Here is a 20,190-nt window from a genome sequence, read left to right as displayed (position 1 = left end):
TTTTTGCACGGCTTTAAGCTATAATAAATGTTTTAGTCAAATTTGCGAAAACTATAGCTAACAATAATTGTGTAAACGGTGGTTAATGATTATTTACTACAACTATGTCTTTGTAATCGTAGGAAGTTGTCATGGCTAAATGGTAAATATATTCTAGTACAAACAACTCTTTTCATTACATATTAGAGATGAAACTTTTTGGGTAGGAGCGAAAGAATTAAAGCCGTCTAATAAGCCCGACTCTAAGGTTGTTCATTGGCTATAATCCACCTTAAGATTGCCATGTGGTTATAAGACACAAATTTTATATAAGGGTAGATTATAACAACTTTTTTTTTTGAAATTTTTAATAATTACAAAGATTTTTTTATTATTTAAAAAATTATTAATACTATTTTAAATTTAACAGTTATATAACAAATACCTTCTCGTGACAGCCTATTATAAGAATACTTATTAGACGGTCGTTAATCCCAAAAGATATTTGTAATTATGATACATTTCAAGAGAGTCTATTGTAATTTACCGTTCTATAAAATGTAAAAACAATTTCAAGAATTGAATTATTATAAATAATCAATCACGTGCCACAATCTTTACATGCTACTTTATTTTAGTCAAATCGAACAATACCTCAATCCAACAATGATTAATTAATTATGAAAGTTAATAAAATCTTATTCAAATGGTAAAATTAAAATTTCATAACTATGAAATATATATATATATATATATAAGAAAGAATGAAAGAAAATGGTTAAGTAGAGAGGAAAAAGAAAGAGTGAAAAGTCAGTATCAGACGTTAAATCCAAATGTAGAAGTAGTGCAGTGCATCACGACCGCCCATGCTACTCTGTCAAGAGTTGACTCTTACACAGTGAAAAAGAAATATATTGTCATGCAGCCTTTTTATTAATTATTATTTTATTTACAATTTTAGAAATTTATTTATTTATTTTTTATTAAAAAAAAAAAGGATTGATTGAGGAAACTGGGAAATGAAATGAAATGAATGAAAATTCTAAGTCCCAATCCCCAGACCTTGAGAGCTGTGTTAATCATCTGTGTCTGGTTTCAATCATACCTCCATTATTGTTACTGCATGCAACACTAACATCAATTCCTCCTTAATTCATCATAAAAACATCAATTCCTCCTCCTTTTTTTTATTGTAAATTTTTATTAAAATTTGAGATAATCATAAATACCTATTATTATTTAATAAATACTTATATCTTCATAATTCTAACAGTTGTCTAACAACTAATTCAATCCGTTACTCTCCATTAACTTTTTATTTATTTTTTGTGGTAAACTGTTCAGAATACCTTTATGAATTATTTTTTTATAATCTTGTTAAAAAAATTCATCCATCTCGTCCGATTTTTATCATTTTTTAATTTAAAAAATACAACAAGAATAAAGTTGGCAATTAATTCCGAAACTCCATTCAAAAGATTATATAATTGTATCACACGAGGAGGGTATTTGTAATTTTTCCAATAACGACGAGTATACGTAATTATGTCAGATCTCATAAGAGCTCGTTTTAATTTATTTTTTATTTGCTTAAATTATTAATTAATTAAGATTCACTATAAGATAGTTAAGATCGATCAAGACGATGTATAATTAATCAATGGATCAATAATTATGAAATATCTCCATAAATTTGAATGAAAAAATTTACAATTTAAGAATTTCAAATTCACAATAAAAATGGCATCCAAAAATGCAAGTGTCTGTCCCACCATCATCATATTTTCAATGTTATCTCCAATTTAATTAATTAATTTATGCCTAAAATGTCTTAATTTCAAGTCATTGTACCTTTCTTGGCTTTTTATTGGTGGGGTTTCCTTTTTATGGTGAAATGGTACACTTCACTAAGCACCATAATTAATTAATTATATAAATAAATAATAAAATAATTGTATACATAGGGAAGCATTGATCTTAGTACTTGCTATTCTTAGAAGTTATTCCAAGTTGACATCAAATTTAAATAATGCTGCAATTCTCAAAACATTAATTATGTATATTAGTTTGGTAGAAAAAGGCAAGTGGGCTCATTCTTGTGTTAATAAACTTCTCTTTTTTCATCACAAAACTAAAAGAAATAAAATTTAAATATGATTTTTAATTCACATATATTAAAGAATATATATAATTTAGATCATTTTTTATTTCTTGAAATGTTTTTCAAGAATACAAAAAAAAAAAAAAAAATTACCATTTTAATGTCCATCTAACACTTGGTACCAAATCAGACGACGACCCAGAACCCTAATTTCAAGAAGGGAGAAGCTTACACATCATCGACAATAAATGATTATTCATCGCTGATCCATCGTTTTTTCTTAAAAAAGATGAGGAATTATGGTATATATTAAAATTAATAAAATAGTATGGGTGAAAGATTTTATAAATTAAGATAAAAAGAGGAGTGTGGTGGTTCTTGGATGGAAAATATTCTCCCCCCTCATAATTAATTATGTAGAGACAACCTTAATGGGATACAATAATCCTATACTTAGGTAGGAGATTATATGTACATATCTATGATTGTGGCCTATGTCTTAGGCTTATTCCCCATTCATCCCATTGGCTATACGTAGCACCACTAGATTAATAATAATTCTACTAACATGCTTTATATTCCATCACATTCTCCTCATCCCTCTTGCTTCCTCTCTAACTTCTTTTCATGCAAAAGGGACACCTAATCATTCTTTGCAAAAAAAAAAGGTTATGTAAATTAAGTAATAATTAGCATAATCACAATAATTCCATGAATTCATGTCCAAACAAATTAATCACAAGAATGGAGAATTTTGAAGAATTTATGGTTGGTTTTATCATGCGCGATTCAAGACAATATGATGTAAGAAAAGGAAGAAAACCCCACAAATTGTTGATGAGAATGATGTGGAAATGGAAAAGAGGAGTGAAAAATTATGATTAAAGTGAGAAAAAAAAAATAGAGTAAATAAGGGTAATTATAATTACATTGGGGGAGAAGCTACAAAGAAAGACATGTGTCCTTTCCCCATACACCCTTTCGTTTTCGGCCCCTTCCATCATTCACTCCCGTGCTTGCTTCTCAACATCATCAATTATTCAAGCCACTACTGTTACTACGTGTCTTCTTATCATCTTAACTTTATAAAATTTATATTTTAATGTATAAAATTAATATAGTAATGTTTTTTTGGGTATGTGTAGGCCATGTCTTGTTTTTTCGATAGAAATATCATCGAGAGTACTGTCGTATATATGACAAAGTGCAAATTTCACAAAGTTAAAATAATAAGTTGACAAAAAAAAAAGTTAAATGCAAAATATAAAAATCTAAATGTTTTTTTTTTTTTTGCCATATTCCAAATTAAAAAGGGTAGGATTCTTATTTTACTTTTGAACAAAAAATAACCATAATAATATTAATAATATTAATAATATTAATAGTTGGAATTGTGTGTCACGTGGGTAGTAGCTTCAATGTTGTTGCACTTAATATAAACAAACACCGACCATATGACATTTTCACTATTTAATGTTTGGAAATATTTTATTCATTTTATTCTCAAGGGTCCTAATTATTTTTTGTTGATTTTTGAGAAATTAGTTAATTAATCAGTATTAAGTGTCATTATGCTTCTAATTATTATTTAAATATTATCGTTGCAAGTTCAAATCTATCAATTAGAATGTAGTCTTAATGTAATTTGTGAAATTCAATAATTAATTAGAAAATAAATGCAGTGACACCAATACATTAAGAATTAAAATTCTGATTTTTGCTAAATCAAATATTAAAAATTGATTAGTGCGAAAAATGTAAACTAAATAGTATTTACATCAGAAGTTAATAATAATTTAAGTATTAATTAAACCATCATAATCATAGTTCAAAAGCAATACTAATCACGCGCTGTCCTTGAAATCTATGTAAAGTAATCACGGAAACAAAATGTCGTACGTTAGGGTTGTGTGTGTGCAGAGCAGGTAATCAAAGCCCTTCCTCAGGAAAGAAAGCGGCGGTCTCAGAAAGAAAGGACTTTGTTTGTCTCCCCTTGGGCCCATCCCTCTTCCTAATATAATATCCTACACTTGCACATACATACACCCACCCTCACACGCCATCTCTGTCGTCTAATTTCATCTTACGTACCCACGCGCCTATAACTCACACGTGACTGGCAAATTCAGCCTATTTTTCTGTCATTAGAAATATATATATAGCTTTGAAAATATTAATTTTATAACGAGTTCATTCCGTTAAATTTTTATAGTGAATTAATTAAAATATTTTTTTGGATTATAAATTATAAATTTATATATATTTTATAATTTTCTGAAATATTCTTATGAGCTAATAGTACTTATAGATTAATTATTTTACTCACCATCAATTTTTTTTTAAAAATATTAACAAGCGTAAAATAGTAGTGTCCACTTCACTGTCAAGGGGCTAAATAATTATTTTTTATTTAAGGGAGAAATTTATAATTATTCAAACAACGATAAGATATTTGTAATTATATCAAATCTTGAAATGTCGTTGTGATTTACCCTATTCTTTAATAACAAATCTTTATACTTCAGTTGCGTAAAGTTTATCTGAATTTTGTATAATTGCTTTAATAATAATTGATTGGTTGATGGGCAAAATTTTGAATAATCGACTAATGATTGGTAATATTTTTCTAAGTAATTGATATTTTTTATTAATACACACATCATATATATATATAATAAATGTTTAGGTTTTAAATTAGAAAGCAACCTTTTTTAGTTATGCAACTTGAAAGGAAAAGAGGTGATAGGCTTAAAAATGGAGTGTTGAGCAAAAATAGTTGTATGCGTATGTAGACGTAGACGTAGACGTAGTCTGTTAGAGAAGGGTATGTATAGTATAGGTAAGTAGGTAGGTAATAGAGTGATAGGGGAGTAAGTAATTAGGGTTTGACCGCATCGAACAGTCTACATCCTATTATTATTATTGGTTTTTAATGAGGAGAGAAGCCACAGCACAGCAGCTCAGCTTAGAGAGGTAGTACACTACGCGCCCTACTCACTCACTTACACTGCGCTTTGCTTTTAATTCAGAATCGGCAACTCCGAGGTATATGTTATGTTATGTCTCTCGAGCCCACCGCCCAAACATAAGATAATCTAATCTAACTCTACCACAAACAATGGAGGGTTGAGATGCCTTCCTCCACACAAATCATTTCCTCATTTTCAATTACTCTGTTTATGGGGTCGGTGATGTTGGATATCAACAACTCCAACTCCCACCAGCCTTCATCATCTAGCACCACACAATTATACGTACATTGTTACATGGTAGACCAACCCTACCAAATTGGGGTGGTTTGTTCTATAATCAACCTTTGGAAACACAACCATACATTGTCTGTAGATCAATGAGAAACACAAAGACGCATTCTTGTAATGTGTATAAGCCCTTTGCTACTCCTCTTGACATGTAAATGGTTTGTGCAGTCTACTTCCCTGTTAGTAAACCAAATTAATTCATAAATCCAACAGTTTCGATTTTTTCTCACTCTTTCCTGTAGTTCCGCTCCTACTTCATAACTTAGTGATAGTATCATGAAAACTATATTGCTTCAGACTCTTTCCTGTATAACCATCCCATCAAGGGTTTGCCAAAAACTATATCGCTTCAGACTCAGCTCACGTTCTATCTTACCAAATCTGAAAACGCACATTGCAATGGAATTACTTAAGGGAAAGGAAACTAAAGTGTGAGTAGCTACGGGGAAAAAAAATGAAAAGATTGATGATTGAGTTTGAGGAGTACCACAGCTGGATGCATCATTTTTCCATCTTGCATTCATTCATATCCTCATTCAATTCCTGGGCTATGTATGATTCTTTGTTAAGAAAGAAAATTTATGTTTTTCATACTATGCCTTGTTCTTCAAGCCCACGCCCTTCCAGTCTACTCAGTACGTCGACAATTCCTGGAGGACAAGAAAAAAAACATTGTTAAAAAACAAGAAACTTGTTTGTACACTATATCTTCAAGCTTGGAGAAAACAGCGAGTTAGATATAGCAATTGCTAGAACATGTGCTAGCGATATGAACAAAACTCCAGGCAATTGCAAGAACTGGCCAAGGATGTTGATTATTCAACTATAAGTGAGTATGTGATGAGTTAACTGCATTTTACAGAGGATCCACCTTCATTTCCAGGTCAATATTTGACCTGTTTGCTAACAACGTTGTGCGTTTAATGCCGGAAAAGTGTAGCAACCAGAATCCTTCAACTGCCTCTGAGATATAGCCATTCCGACATGCAAACTAAAACTTATCATCAGGGACGAAGCCCCTCTGCAGCATCTCATCGTGGAGCTTAAAAGCTTGCTTTAAATTTTCCTGTGAGACATAACCATTTATTAATGATGTGTAGGTTGACCTATCAGGATTCACGCCCTTCTCAATCATCTTTCTGTATATTGTATTGGCTTCTTGCATTCTACCAAGCCTACAAAACTGAGCCAAAATAACATTATAGGTAACTAGATCCGGTACAAGATCTTCTTTCTCCATTCGTTTCACCAAGTCAAAAGCTGTGTCAATATTTTCCTCCTTCATAAATCCATGTATAAGAGTGTTATAACTGATGCAATCAGGAAAGATTCCTCTGGGCTTCATCTTTTTCAGAAACTCAAGTGCCTTTCCCGGATCACCATGCCTGCAATAGCCCTTTATAAGGCAATTGCAAATAATAATGTTAGGCTCAATGCCTTTATCAATCATCTCATTCCACAATTTAAATGCCTCAGATAGAAATCCACCGTCACAGAATCCATTCATTAGAGTGCCGTATGTGATGTAGTTAGGATGTATCATTTTAGAAATCATGTCGTCCCTCAACTCTATGGCCCTTTCCATTTCACCTGCCTTGCAAAATCCATCAATCAAGGTATTGTATGTAATTACATCAGGCTTTAGATTTCTTTGAAGCATAGAAGTAAACAAACTTGATGCTTTATCCATATATCCGGTCTTGCAATATCCATTTATTAGAGTTGTATAAGTACAAAAATCAGGAAACACACCCCTTTCCAGCATCTCATTGAAAAGCGCATCTGCCTCGCAAAGCATCTTTTCTTTGCATAAGCCATTCAAGATACTATTGTAAGTCACCACATCCATATGGCAACCTAGCTTCATCATTTCATCACGCACTTTCATAGCATCAGAGATAGCACCGTGTCTACAGAATCCACCAATCAGAATGGTATAAACAAATTTGTCAGGGGTCAGACCTTTGGACTGCATATCCCTGTAATAAGTCATCATCCGATCAAGATTGCCGGTTCTTGAAAAAAACCCAATAATCGAACTGTAACTAACTAAATCTGGGACGACACCACGACGCAACATTTCATCAAAAAGACCCTCGGCTTCGACCACATTATCCTTCCTGCAACATTCAACTAGCAAGGTGTTATAAGTGGCAGTATCAGGGCTCATCCCAATCTGGATCATCTCATTAAAAACTTCCTTTGCTCTCTCGTACCGCCCATTTTTACACAAACCATTGACAATTGAATTATAAGTCAAAAGACATGGTTCCATATCCTTATCCCGCATCAACCTCATCATCACGAGACCTTTCTCAATATGCCCTGCACGACAATAAGCATTGATCATAGTATTATACGTCACAATATCCGCAAAGATCCCTCTTTTCTCCATCTCCATTAGAAACTCTTTTGCTTTCTCTATTTTACCATCCTTACAGAACACATTTACCATGATGTTGAGCGTATACGAATTCAAGTCCATTCTACTTCTCACCATTTCCTCATACACTTCTCTTGCCAAATCAACCCACCCGATTTTACCTAGTCCTCCAAGAAGACTATTACACACATTAATAGAAACGCAAACATTCCTAATTTTCAATGCCCGAAACGCCTCAACAGCCTCTCTAAACTTCCTAGCTTGCACATAAGTCCTAATAAACAAATCAAAAACATAAAGATTCGACCCACATTTCTCATAAGTACCCAATAACGAATCAATAATCTCAGTTCTAGAAGCCCCACTCCTTCTAATCATCCTTAGGATCAAAGCCTGCGCATCAGGTAGTCTCTTACTCCTCACTAACACATGTACCGCCGCGCTTAACGACCACGACGAATGCTTGAAATTCGGGTAATTTAATGCTATTAAATCAATAAACTTCTGACCAATACGCAAATCATCACGACATTCGCAAAGAACTTGAGCGTATGTTGATGGGTTTAGCTGATAAAACAAATAGGTATTGATCGACTGACCTCTCTTTAGAGCCCACAAAATCTTTTCGAGCAAAAACGAAGCCGACGAAAGGGTTTGAGCAGAACTAGAGGAATGGTTAACGGGGCTGTTAGTAGAAAAACTGCGTGTAGGTCTAGCGAATTTCTTGCAGTGGATAAATGGCCGCCTTGCCGCCATCGACGAGCTGAGAGTTACTGAGCTCTGCTTTTCTCACAGCAGACCGATTTTTATGAGCAACAAAAACGCAAACACGCCATTGAGGAAATATTTCAGCACTTTCAGTTGTTGAGAGCTGATTGTTTTGGGCCTTTCCGCGTGGTTCAATTATATTATTAATTATTAATTAATTAAAAACTATAGATTTTAATAATTACTGAAAATACAAAGAAAATGCAATTTAAGAAAATATGCAACATAATGCATTTTAAATTTGATATAATTACATTTAAATTTCATATATTTTAATAATTGAATTCTTTAGAGTAATATTAACTGAATTTGCTGATATTAGCACAATAAAAATCCACATTTACTCCTTATTGACTTATTATTAATTTATTATAGGTAAAATAAATATTTATCTGATCAAATTACTTTATACATTTTCATAATTTAATGCATATTAGAAGGGATACATTAACTTTTATAAATTTATTACGGCCAGAAAAATATTTATGCTACTTGTAACAAACTTGAGACAAATCAATCGGAAGTAAATATAATTATTTTTTATTTTTTATAATATCAATATATTCAGTGAATTTTGACTAAATGATCGACTTGTTAGACGAAAACAAAGGTTATGAATATTAAATATAATTTTTCAAACCAATAGGGTACTATGTATAATTACACTAATCTCAGGTGATGGCGAGTTAAAATTATTTATTTTTTATTTTTTACTTATTATTTAAAATTAGATATTAATATTCATATTTTTAAAAGTTAGATGTAAAATAATTTTTTTACTAATTTTTCTTGAAAAACATAATTATAACTTTTGTTGGAAAGGAAAAATCCTAATAAAATAGGCAAATTTCCTATTATTTTGCCATTAATTAGCTAAAAGAAAAAGTATATAAAGTGTGAAAAACCATCAAAAGATATTTTCTGAATCTGATGTGGCAATAAATTATTGGTCCACTGCCGCTCGCTGTGCGTGGCTTCCTCGGGCATTAGCCCCTGCAGTATCTTATCCTACAATTCCTAAACTCGCTTCGCAGCGGTTGTACATCAAGACTAACTCATCAAAAGTAGACGCTTTGGTCAAAGGTACAATCAAGAAAGTTACTGAACTACTGGGATTTTACAAGTGCCTATTTATTGAAATTTCTCTGCCCCCTTTCTTCAGTGTGTAAAAAGAACTAAAACCCTTTTCTCTCTCTGGATATGTGTGAAATTTGCACAGATTGAAGGTGTTCCGATCTGTGTGTTCGAAATTGAAGATTAGCATACAGGGGGAGAGAGAAAGATCTGCACCGATTTCTTCTTGTTTTTGAGGTTTGTGCACGAGCCTCTCTTGATTTATGTGTTTGTTTGTGTAATTGTATCTATGTGTGGACATGTTTGTATAGGTTTGATCAGTATATGTGTATTTATCCGTTCATTTGTGCGAATAACATGAATTTTTGATATGGGTCTTGGTTTACTTCAAGAATTAATTAAAATGTTGTTGTGGGGATATGGTTATTCATTAATTGGAGGGAATTTCTGTCATATTCGTCTTCTACCTCTTGACATGATCTTGAGATTATTCATCGGGAACGCTTTTGTATTAACGCTGGACAAAGAGAAAACATAAGGAATTGAATGATTTAAAAGATTGGAGTTTTGTTCCCTTTTCACTCTACCACGGTATCTTGGTTCAGATTTATATGTTTCTTGCCAAAGGGATGAATGCAGAGAAGTTACTCTGTGATTCCTTTATGGGTCTGTCTCATCATGTGAAGGATCTTGGAAAGATCATGTCTTGATGTATTTGTTGATTTTCATAATCTTGTATCTTGACTTTCGTAGTGATTCTGGTAGTTGCTTTGGAGAAGTATTGAGGACAGTTCAGAATTTTTCAAGATTTAGAATGAAGAATAATGAGCGTCTTGCGAATTTGGCTCTAGCAGGTATGACTTCTTCTGTTTCAGTGAATTAATTTGGTTTTGGTTATTGATTTTTTTTTCCCACACTAGTGAATTGAAGCTACTATGTTATTTCCTCTCTGGTGTTGTGTTAAATTTACACTTTTTCGCTATATGTTCAGTTGCTTACTGATTTCTGAATCTTGATTAACATATTTGTGGCTAAGATGGTCTAGAATGTTTATGAATCAAGCTGGAAAATCAATCCTTGATAAATGTTTTCCTCATTCAGCATTTCATTGTTTTAGTAGCCCAAAGTCTTGATGCAATAGCTGTGTAAGATATAACCATACTATTGTAGGTTTTTGTTAAGGTAAAATTTCCCTCCTGATTTACTCATGGACCTGATCAGAGTCATGTATCTATCATTATCTGTGTTTTGTCTGCTCAGACTTGCATTTAGGCATTTATGTTATCTGAAAGTTCAAGCTCACGTCTGATTGAATGACTTGTGAATAAAGTACTGGAAAGTTTGGAGGTTGGGTACAGTCCATCGCAGTGCATCATTTGCTCTGCCTTTTCACATTCTGACCACATGCTTTATCATTGATTACAGGTTTGACCATAGCCCCGCTCTTCGTGAAGATAGACCCAAATTTAAATGTCATCCTGACAGCTTCTCTAACTGTGTATGTTGGGTGCTATCGCTCTGTTAAACCAACTCCACCATCAGTAAGTTGGGCTTCTACCTGCATCTCCTGTGATTAAATGTTGTACCCCTAGGAATCAGTTTTGACCATCTCATTTCATACTATGAATTTTTCAGGAAACAATGTCAAACGAACATGCTATGCGGTTTCCGTTGGTTGGGAGTGCAATGTTGCTATCACTGTTTTTTCTTTTCAAATTTCTATCGAAAGACTTGGTTAATGCTGTATTAACGTGCTATTTTTTCGTGCTCGGGATCGCTGCTCTTTCGTATGTTCTTCCATATTGGCTATTTTTTTAATGTTTGTTTAGCTGAGTTTATTTTTTATGAGTTTATTAAGAGAATTGTGGTATTTGTCTGTTAATCTTGCTTCTTTCGTGTCAACTTTGTAGGGCAACATTGCTACCAGCAATTAAACGATTCCTGCCAAAAACATGGAATGATAATCCCATCATATGGCATTTCCCATATTTCCGATGTATGTACCCACCAATAACTCTGTCTGATTTTTATTTTTTGTCTCTTAATGTATTGCAATAGTATGTTGCTTTTGGATGCATGCACTTGAATTTTGCTTTGTACTGTTCATTGAGGCAATGCAACATACTACAAAGGCTCATTTCCTCTTGGAAATGCTAGTTGCTTTGTCAAGCATGATTCAGTTTTCTCCTTGATACGACCACATTTGTTTCATTTCATGGGAATGGTTATGTATATATTTATATATTTGAGAATAAGTGCATAACGTGATAGACAAGGAGTATCAACTCTATTGGAGGGTGAAAAGTGAAGTTGCAGAAGAACCTTACAACTTCAAAAGGAAAACATTAATAAAGATCTCACTGTTTCAACTGTCAGCCAAAATTAAGGGAGAAGGTCTGAGAATATATTGCTTCAGAAATGTATTCTTTGTGTTAAGCAACGTTTATTGGTAAAGTCTGATGGATATTTTGACAAGACGTATTCAGAGAGGAAAGCAAGCTTGTTTCTTGGATAACTTGTGTGTTTCCCTAGAAGCTTTCTGTTTGGTCTGCTTGACATTGTATTGCTTGTAAGATGCAGAATGATATTTTTCTTTACACATTTGTTGCACAGCTTTGGAGGTCGAGTTTACAAAATCACAGATTGTCGCGGCAATTCCCGGAACCTTCTTTTGCATTTGGTATGCTTCCAAGAAGCACTGGCTGGCTAATAATATATTGGGGCTTGCTTTCTGCATTCAGGTTTGTTGGCAGAACACTCTTATATTTTGCCTTTACGCCCCCAACTTGCACAAGATTGTGCAATTGCATGAAACTGAACTCGTATACCTTGAAATTCAAAGCTTTTGTAGCAGTGAATTATTTGAGTTTGTTATCAATTTTCTTTAAGTATAAGAGCTTTAGCTGACCTTTTCCATATCCATTTTCTATCTTAAAACAATCTCAGGGAATTGAAATGCTTTCACTTGGCTCATTTAAGACTGGTGCTATTCTCTTGGTAAGAACTTGATTAATTATTTCTTTTTCATCTGAGGGTGTGGATGTCCAGATTACTTTCTGATTGATACTATTCTATGCTACATCTAATGTTTCTTTACGTGATGGTATTTTTGCGAACTGCAGGCGGGACTTTTTGTATATGACATTTTCTGGGTTTTTTTTACTCCAGTCATGGTTAGCGTAGCTAAATCTTTTGATGCTCCAATAAAGGTCTGTAATTCGAATCTATAACATATCTACCTAGCATGGCTGATTACGTTTCCATATTTCTGCTTCCACTTGATCTACTACAATCATGCTTCATTTTTTTCAGCTTTTATTCCCAACATCAGATTCTGCACGTCCCTTTTCGATGTTAGGACTTGGTGATATAGTGATCCCTGGTACGGACTTCAAAATTTCAGATTTTAGAATTGTGTATTGGAATATATTCTCGTCAACCCGCTGCAGACTAATGGTACAAGTGCATATCTGGATAATTTATAGCGGGATAAATTGTATAATTGTTTTTTTTTTTTAATTTTCAGGAATTTTTGTTGCATTGGCACTAAGATTTGATGTTTCCAGAGGAAAAGAGAGCCAATATTTTAAGAGCGCTTTTGTAGGATATACAGTTGGTTTGGTCGTCACAATCATTGTAATGAACTGGTTTCAAGCAGCACAGGTGAGTAAAATTTTCTCAACGAGGCTGAAGTATCCAATCCACGCTCATTTTGTATGTATTTATGCCTTCTTAATTTCTTCCAGCCTGCACTGTTGTATATTGTGCCTGGTGTTATTGGATTCTTGGCTGCACATTGCTTATGGAATGGGGAAGTCAAACCCGTGAGTTTACACTCTTGCTATTCCTTCTTTTTAATTTTAACATTTACACTAAAAAGTTGAATAATTCTGTTCGATTATGCCCCACTATGGCCGAAATAATGTTTTATAAACTGTTAAATTTCAGCAAGCCAGATCATGCTAAAGACATTAGTATCTTTAACATGTTGTCTTTCTGTGTAGTTGTTGGCGTTTGACGAGTCTAAAACAAGTAGCGCTTCTGAAGAAACGGATGCAGACTCGAGCAAGAAAGCGGACTGATTTTGATTGGTAGATTTTGAGGTGAAGGGTTCAAATTTTACTTACAAAGAAGGTTGAGGACATATATGACAAAGCTCTTCAGTAGTCATCGACTAACTTATGAAACCACATATTGTTGTACCAGATTTTGGTAATTAGCAGAAACAATATTAGCACCTTCTTGCCCGCTTTAAGATGATCCCTGAATGTGAATCCATAATCAGATCTTAATGTCATAAATTTTGATTCCTTCTCCATATCTGTGTTTGTGAAATTTGTCTTTTCTTCAGAAATATTATTATTTGATGTGAAGAATACAAGTTGTCACTCATTCTGCAAAAGAATGAAGATTGGAGCTCTCATTACCTCTATTTTAATTATTTACAAGAGGAATGTCTGTATATCAAGGTTATACGTTCTCCTAGGATTAGAATTTTCCTTGTAGATTAAATATGTATTTTACCTTTGGATTTTCGGATATTTGGGCGCACATATACAGTTTATTTGCTTTACCATTTCATTTTATTGCAACCACTAAATACTAAAAATCATAGGGCCATAAAAAATTCAAGAAAACACTTCTGAGTTTGATTCATAACCCCAGATCAGTCGTACAGTTTTTGTTTATAAGTACTATAGCTGTCTGTTGCATACACTGCCTGCATCCAACTTGGCTTCTTATCCGATGAGAATCTGATACCATATGAGGATATTTGAAAAACTTGCACTAAAGGAATTGGTAGAGTTCCCTTTGAAATGGCCAATCTAGCCGTCTAATTTTCACCATCTCCGACAGTAATTTACTTCAATAGCAGACTTGGCAGGTGAAAACTCGCAAAATTCTTTTCTAGATAAAAAACTGTTGTACAAGAAGAATAAATAACTGAGCACAGACAAGAATGATTCACACAAGGCCATGACAAAATCATCAGTCTCTTTGGTAATTACCTTGTTCCTACAAGAGTTGGCTAATGTTACAATGCTAAAGAAGTTAACTTATACTATACATACTTCCAGCAGCTCTAATAGATGTCGTGGAGTCTACTACTCAAGCAGAAACGTCTTTACCTCGGCCCTTCTTTGCTCCCATCCAATGTCATTGTCTTAATCCACAGAGGAACTTGTCTCTGCACTTTCCTCGTCTTCACTAAAACTAGATGGCATCTCTGTTGCAGGCCTAAAGCATTCAGATATTTGTTTTATATCAGGAAAAAGGTTGTGGTACAGGCTGCAATATTATATTGCAGGTAGGAAAAATGACTTTGACAGAAAGAAACATATCCTATTAGGCCAAACCTTATGACTTGATAGCTCTCTGGTAGGTTATCCACCATCAATGATGTTTTGAGATGATGTTGCTGCTGAGGACAGTCTTCCCTTAATCTTTTTGGACCCTATGAATAAAGAAAACAAGTGAAGGAAAAAGCATGTTAACAGTCCATTCTGAAATTCGGTTAAAATTCAGCGTTGACGCAGGTACAAGACTTACAGCATTCTTGAAGGGCACCTTAACTCGATTTTCATTTATTGTCCTTCTATCAGGATGCATTTCGCCATCCTGCATATATATTGTTACCAGATCACAGACTATTAGCACAAAAGTCACTGACAGCAAAGTTTTAATGCCAGAAGGGGAAGTAGATACCAACCTTAATGGTTTGTCTGGAAATTCCTTTGTCCCGATAATTGTGATGATGATTTCCTTTCCTGATGAAATTGGAATAGTCATTTTCAATGTTTTCTCTGAGGGAAACCTTGGTGCCAACATCAATAGGCTTGCGGCATGAACGTTCTGCTTGTTCCTCTCTCATTTTCCCACCATAAGGTTGCGGACGAGGATAGCTTGAAATGTAATCCATTCTCACAGCTTCAACACTCTTTCGTGGCTTCAATCGATACTCATCTCTACTCTCATTACCAGGTACATCTCCGTCAGAACCTTCAGGCAACTCTACTGAAGAGTTGTTATAGTAAGCACCACCACCATTGGACAAAGAATTCTTTAGTCTGAACTTTTGCTGAGTATAGCTATCAGGAACATCAGATCCACGCCTCATTTTAAGATTTGTTCCATCCATGTTAGAGTTATAAGAAGACATGCTGGACTTGTATTCACGTCCCTGTAAAGATTGAGATAAGAACAAAATACAATCCATTGCATCTGAAACATAATCCTCTTACAGTTCAAATGATATTGGATCAGGAACAGAGCATGTTAGCAGGCTTCTATTTCTGTCCATACACACATGTGCACTAATAAAGGTTCATTAACTGATAACAAGAATGCTCTAACACAACAAGCAAAGGAGGAACATGGCTCATCATTGCCAGTGAGCTGTCATATGCAATTAGCTCTAGCTCAGGTAACATGATTTTGATTATTGATTAATGTTTTATGCTGCAAAAAACCTTAAGCATTAAACACAACTGCAGCATCAGGGTAAGATTCACCATCCAAGTTTCGTGGAAGACAGAACACCAAAAAATGACTCATCTATTGATGGTTGACCTCAAACGCAATGGCAAACAGATCTCCACAATCTAGCTAGGTGAATATATCAGCAGGACAAAGGTATATTACAGAACAAAATCCGATTAACATCAGCGACTCCATCATATTATTTATACAACACGGAGGGCAAGCTGTTTTAGAAATTTGAGAAATATAAAAAGCTCATCAAGTTAAAAAGGAAAAATATGTGAAATAGAAAACCAGCTCAATCAGATCATATAAACACAATTTCCACCTCTACTCAATGGACAGGAAACTTTAGCATTCCCCATGAGAATTCAAATATGAAAGTCAAACAGGAATCTGTTGAGAGTACATTCATGCTGATGCACATGAGCCTAGTGAAAGTGTAACCCTGTCATTTGCCGTCATGCATCTTAAAAATGCAGGCTAAGTACATCATCTGGAGCTTCTAAATGATTAATAGAGACTTCATTCTAGCCTTTCAGATATAAATTTCACAGCTCTTCAAACGTTTAATAGACACTCCTCAGGTACAACATTGCTAGATGTTGCACCATTTAATTCAAGACACGAAGATCGAGCAATGATGAAAAGTTCACTCACCTCACCAAACTTGGGATTCTGGCGAATTTTTGAAACATCAGGTGAGGTGGCAGGAACAGCATCTCCTGTGTAGCAAGTTTCTGCAAAGAATACGCATTAGAAACAAGAAAGGTCACAATGATGAACAACATAACAGTAGTCAGACTGTAAATCCCCAACTGTAAACCAAATCATGCAAAACCTCACATATGATCTATGGTACCTATGGAGAAGGATGATAAATTTTTAAAACTGCAGTTTATTAAGAACTAGCAATCCTGAACTCCTTAATGATTGCACTCTGCAACTGACATGGTAATTGACCAAAAAAAAACATTAAGATTATTTGGGCATGACGCTTCAAAGTCACAAACCATAACAAGAAAATTTTCAAAAGACCAATGAAGTTTATCAATATTTGCTAAATATGCAAAATACAGAAATGTACAAAATACAGCTATTCTGACTCACCTTGAACTGGGTCCTGCATTGAGGACTCGAATGCACCAGGAGGAAGTGGGTCAAATTCAACACCAAGTGGAGGACCGTCCTCCCGGTAATGCTTTCCCAGCTGCCTCTTGACAGCTGTTATGGCAGCATTCTCAACTTGACCCTTCACCTTTAAGTAACCTGAGGGGCCAGACCTAGCTTTTCCACCCTTCACATCCGTTGGAAATTTGGGTATGAGATACTTTGAACTTGCTGCATCAAAAGGATCCCCATTTTGATGGTTAGAAATATTCCGTAATGAAGAACTACTTCCTGAAGATGCATCATTCGCACGATTGTAGTTTCCAGCAGAGTGATTGCCATGCTCATACGTGAGATCTGCAGCAGAAAATTCTTTTGGAGTCAACCTTCCACTTTCAACTTCCCTGGTATCAAGATTCCTATCATCTCCCTGTTTCGTGCTACCACAGGAATCTTGTCTATGCCCACTGCCACGATCTTGTACGACTCCACTTGACCGATCTTGCCTTCCAGTAGCATAGTTTTCCCCATTCACTAACTTCTTGTCCTTCAATCTCCTGTGGCAAAACCACCCAGAAACTTGCTTCTCTGTCAAACCTATTGACTCTGCAAGTTGTATTTTCATTGATTCTGTAGGGTATTTGTGTTCTGGGAGAAAAAGAGAGACAAACTTTATTAAAAATTGCAGCATAGGAAAATGAGTAAGTAGCAACACAAGACATAACAGGACAAGTAAGCTACCATTATAAAATTTCTCCAGTGCTTGAACCTGAGGTCGTGTCTTGACGATCCTTTTCTTGTTCTTCTCCACAAGGGCTTTTTCATCTTCAGAATGCATCTCAGGTGAGTCTAAATCATTTTAAGAACAGAAAGCAGCAGAAGTAAGTACCACAAAGATCAGCTAAAAGGGAATGAAAATGAAGTCACACAATAATCCGCAACAATTGCCTGGAACAGCAAAAACGATTTCTGACAGTGAAGATGGCATAATTTCTTTCATGGCAGATACAAAATGTTTAATATATTCTCAACACTTGCTGAAACTTGTTTGACTAAATTGCAAGGCTATAACTTGCTCGGACTTGTCTCAAATTCTGGAAAATGGCAATGCAAGAACAATTCCTTCTGGCCGAAGCAAAGGTAGAATCATCCTCGTTGATTTTTATTGATTTTTCTACTTTTATATATTATAGCCACAAAGATTGAAAATTGTCTCTTGTTCTCATCTACTTGTTACAGTACTATTTTCATACACAGACAGCCCTTAAAAACCCAGAAATCAAACTCGAAAGCAAAAAAATGTTGAAGTTAAACTAAATAGACAAACACCCAAAATCCAGATTCTCCAGAAAAATCATTATCATCTAAGCCCAGAAAATCAAATTGGAAACAACATCACACGATCTGGGTACCAGAAAACAAAAAATAAAAAATTCTTACCTTCTTCCATGATTCTTCGATGTAACCTTTCTGGGTTTTTTGCTTCGGTTTCTACTTTTCACCCCTTTCTCTGTTAGACCCTTTATTGACCCATCAAAATTCCATCCCACTCAACTTGGCGGAGAATTCAAGAAATCCCAGGCAGAGAAACAAAAGCGAATATTTGTGGGCTACATGAGATTGAGATGTCAAGTTGATGTATATCTGAATAGGAGGGGGAGAGAGAGAGAGGGAGAAAGAGAGAGAAAGTTTTAGTATTGTTTCTTGGCTGAGTCGAGAAAGATTTCAAGATTTGAATTTTCTTCTTCCTAGCTATTATTATCTTTCTTCTTGTCAAATCTGCAATCTTTTAGCTTTGATTTGCATATCTTTCCTGTTTATTTTGATTATTCTGTTCTAGATTTCTTTCTCATCCATCCGTCTCTAAGTTCTCTCTCCTGCTCTCTGCATTAACTTCAATTACACAACTTTCTCACCTTTAATATCCCAATTTACTACGCTTTTCAAGTTCTTAATTGCACCTAATTCTCTTAATTATTTGCAGAAAATTTCAAGATTTAAAAGTCTTCGAAAGATTAAGACATTATTTTAAAAATCAAATTTAACACGGTTGTAATGAAGTTTTCTTATATCTTAATGATGTTTCTTGTAAGTTCCTCATGGTCGTTATTGCAAAGTGCAAGCCGTGGTGATTGGTGCAAGAAAGAAATAAACAATTTCGAATATGCTTTTCTTTCTGAACAATTCGCGACGTTTTTATCTTTAATTTGACTTCCCATTGCGACGGTTTCATATGCAAAATAATGAATGCAGGAAAGCTATTCATAAATGTGAAGAAAAGTGTGTGACCAGAAGAATAAAAGAATCCCTACTTAATTTATTTTCTTTTACGAAAAAAACATTGTTGTTCAAGAAAAACGTGTTAGTCTTGATAAAAAAAGAAAAATGTAATAATTAATTATTCCGTGTTTGAATGCACGTTGATGAAAGTATTCAACATGAATAATAAATCATAAAATACACAGTTATTATGTTGGATGTATAAAGCTATCTGTCACAAATAAATATTCACGAACTATGTGCAACTGTTGTTGTTGCGTGCATGCGGATAGTTTATAAACACGCATTGATCACACACAGTAACCTACAAACTACCGTCATTATTCATCGAAATCATAATAATAAACCCTTTAAACGCATATTGATAAACCATTAGGATATGTACAATAGCTCAAGAATAGTGTACAAGGCATATATGATAGCCCTTGAACCACTCATTATTACCTATCGAGCATATACGGATAAACTCATCGAAAAGCTAGTCAATTCATAGTATTTTAGAAAGGTATTTATAATTATAAAATCATAATCCAGTTGAACAAACTTAACATCTCTCCCAAAAATTTTTTTATAAGTTTTAAGACAAAATAACTCATAAAACCACATTTGGCTCATTTAATAACCCTTGATTCGAGATCCGAATCTGAATAAGTTTGGATGATCTCATTGTTTCGATCTCAAATTTACAATTGTTTTAGATTACTTGCATTTATAAAGTAGGTTAAAACAACAGTACGACTATTCTGGATAGAACT

General features: G+C 34.2%; 3 protein-coding genes across 4 annotated transcripts; 1 reads left to right on the top strand and 2 right to left on the bottom strand.

Moving 5' to 3' along the window:
- Positions 1-5,274: 5,274 nt before the first annotated feature.
- LOC105170928 (Tetratricopeptide repeat (TPR)-like superfamily protein) lies at positions 5,275-8,562 on the bottom strand. Its single transcript, XM_088884448.1, has 3 exons — positions 6,212-8,562; positions 5,828-5,990; positions 5,275-5,721 (listed from the first exon to the last, which is right to left on the bottom strand). The coding sequence occupies exon 1, from the start codon at positions 8,477-8,479 to the stop codon at positions 6,332-6,334; it is 2,148 nt and encodes a 715-aa protein (XP_088740574.1). The 5' UTR covers positions 8,480-8,562; the 3' UTR covers positions 5,275-5,721; positions 5,828-5,990; positions 6,212-6,331.
- Positions 8,563-9,633: 1,071 nt separating this feature from the next.
- LOC105170927 (signal peptide peptidase 1) lies at positions 9,634-13,883 on the top strand. 2 transcript variants are annotated; one of them, XM_011091867.3, is made up of 12 exons: positions 9,634-9,802; positions 10,331-10,419; positions 10,991-11,106; positions 11,201-11,352; positions 11,476-11,561; positions 12,179-12,306; positions 12,512-12,562; positions 12,688-12,774; positions 12,878-12,947; positions 13,092-13,228; positions 13,312-13,389; positions 13,570-13,883. In XM_011091867.3, exons 2-12 carry the CDS (start codon positions 10,380-10,382, stop codon positions 13,645-13,647), a joined length of 1,023 nt encoding a protein of 340 aa, XP_011090169.1. In that variant the 5' UTR covers positions 9,634-9,802; positions 10,331-10,379; the 3' UTR covers positions 13,648-13,883. The 2 variants fall into 2 exon arrangements, with proteins under 2 accessions (XP_011090169.1, XP_011090168.1); XM_011091866.3 differs by having other exon boundaries at positions 10,319-10,419.
- A 568-nt stretch (positions 13,884-14,451) lies between these two features.
- On the bottom strand, positions 14,452-19,115 carry LOC105170926 (uncharacterized). The gene is made up of 8 exons (XM_088884938.1): positions 18,596-19,115; positions 17,897-18,004; positions 17,156-17,803; positions 16,706-16,785; positions 15,276-15,746; positions 15,116-15,184; positions 14,923-15,020; positions 14,452-14,803 (listed from the first exon to the last, which is right to left on the bottom strand). Exons 1-8 carry the CDS (start codon positions 18,603-18,605, stop codon positions 14,731-14,733), a joined length of 1,557 nt encoding a protein of 518 aa, XP_088741064.1. The 5' UTR covers positions 18,606-19,115; the 3' UTR covers positions 14,452-14,730.
- Positions 19,116-20,190: the final 1,075 nt, after the last annotated feature.

The sequence above is a fragment of the Sesamum indicum genome, linkage group LG9 (assembly GCF_026168435.1).
Source record: "Sesamum indicum cultivar Baizhima isolate 11 linkage group LG9, ASM2616843v1, whole genome shotgun sequence".
Taxonomy (NCBI): Eukaryota; Viridiplantae; Streptophyta; class Magnoliopsida; order Lamiales; family Pedaliaceae; genus Sesamum; species Sesamum indicum.
Note: the sequence above shows the minus strand (reverse complement) of the source record. Positions and strands in the feature narration are given on the sequence as shown.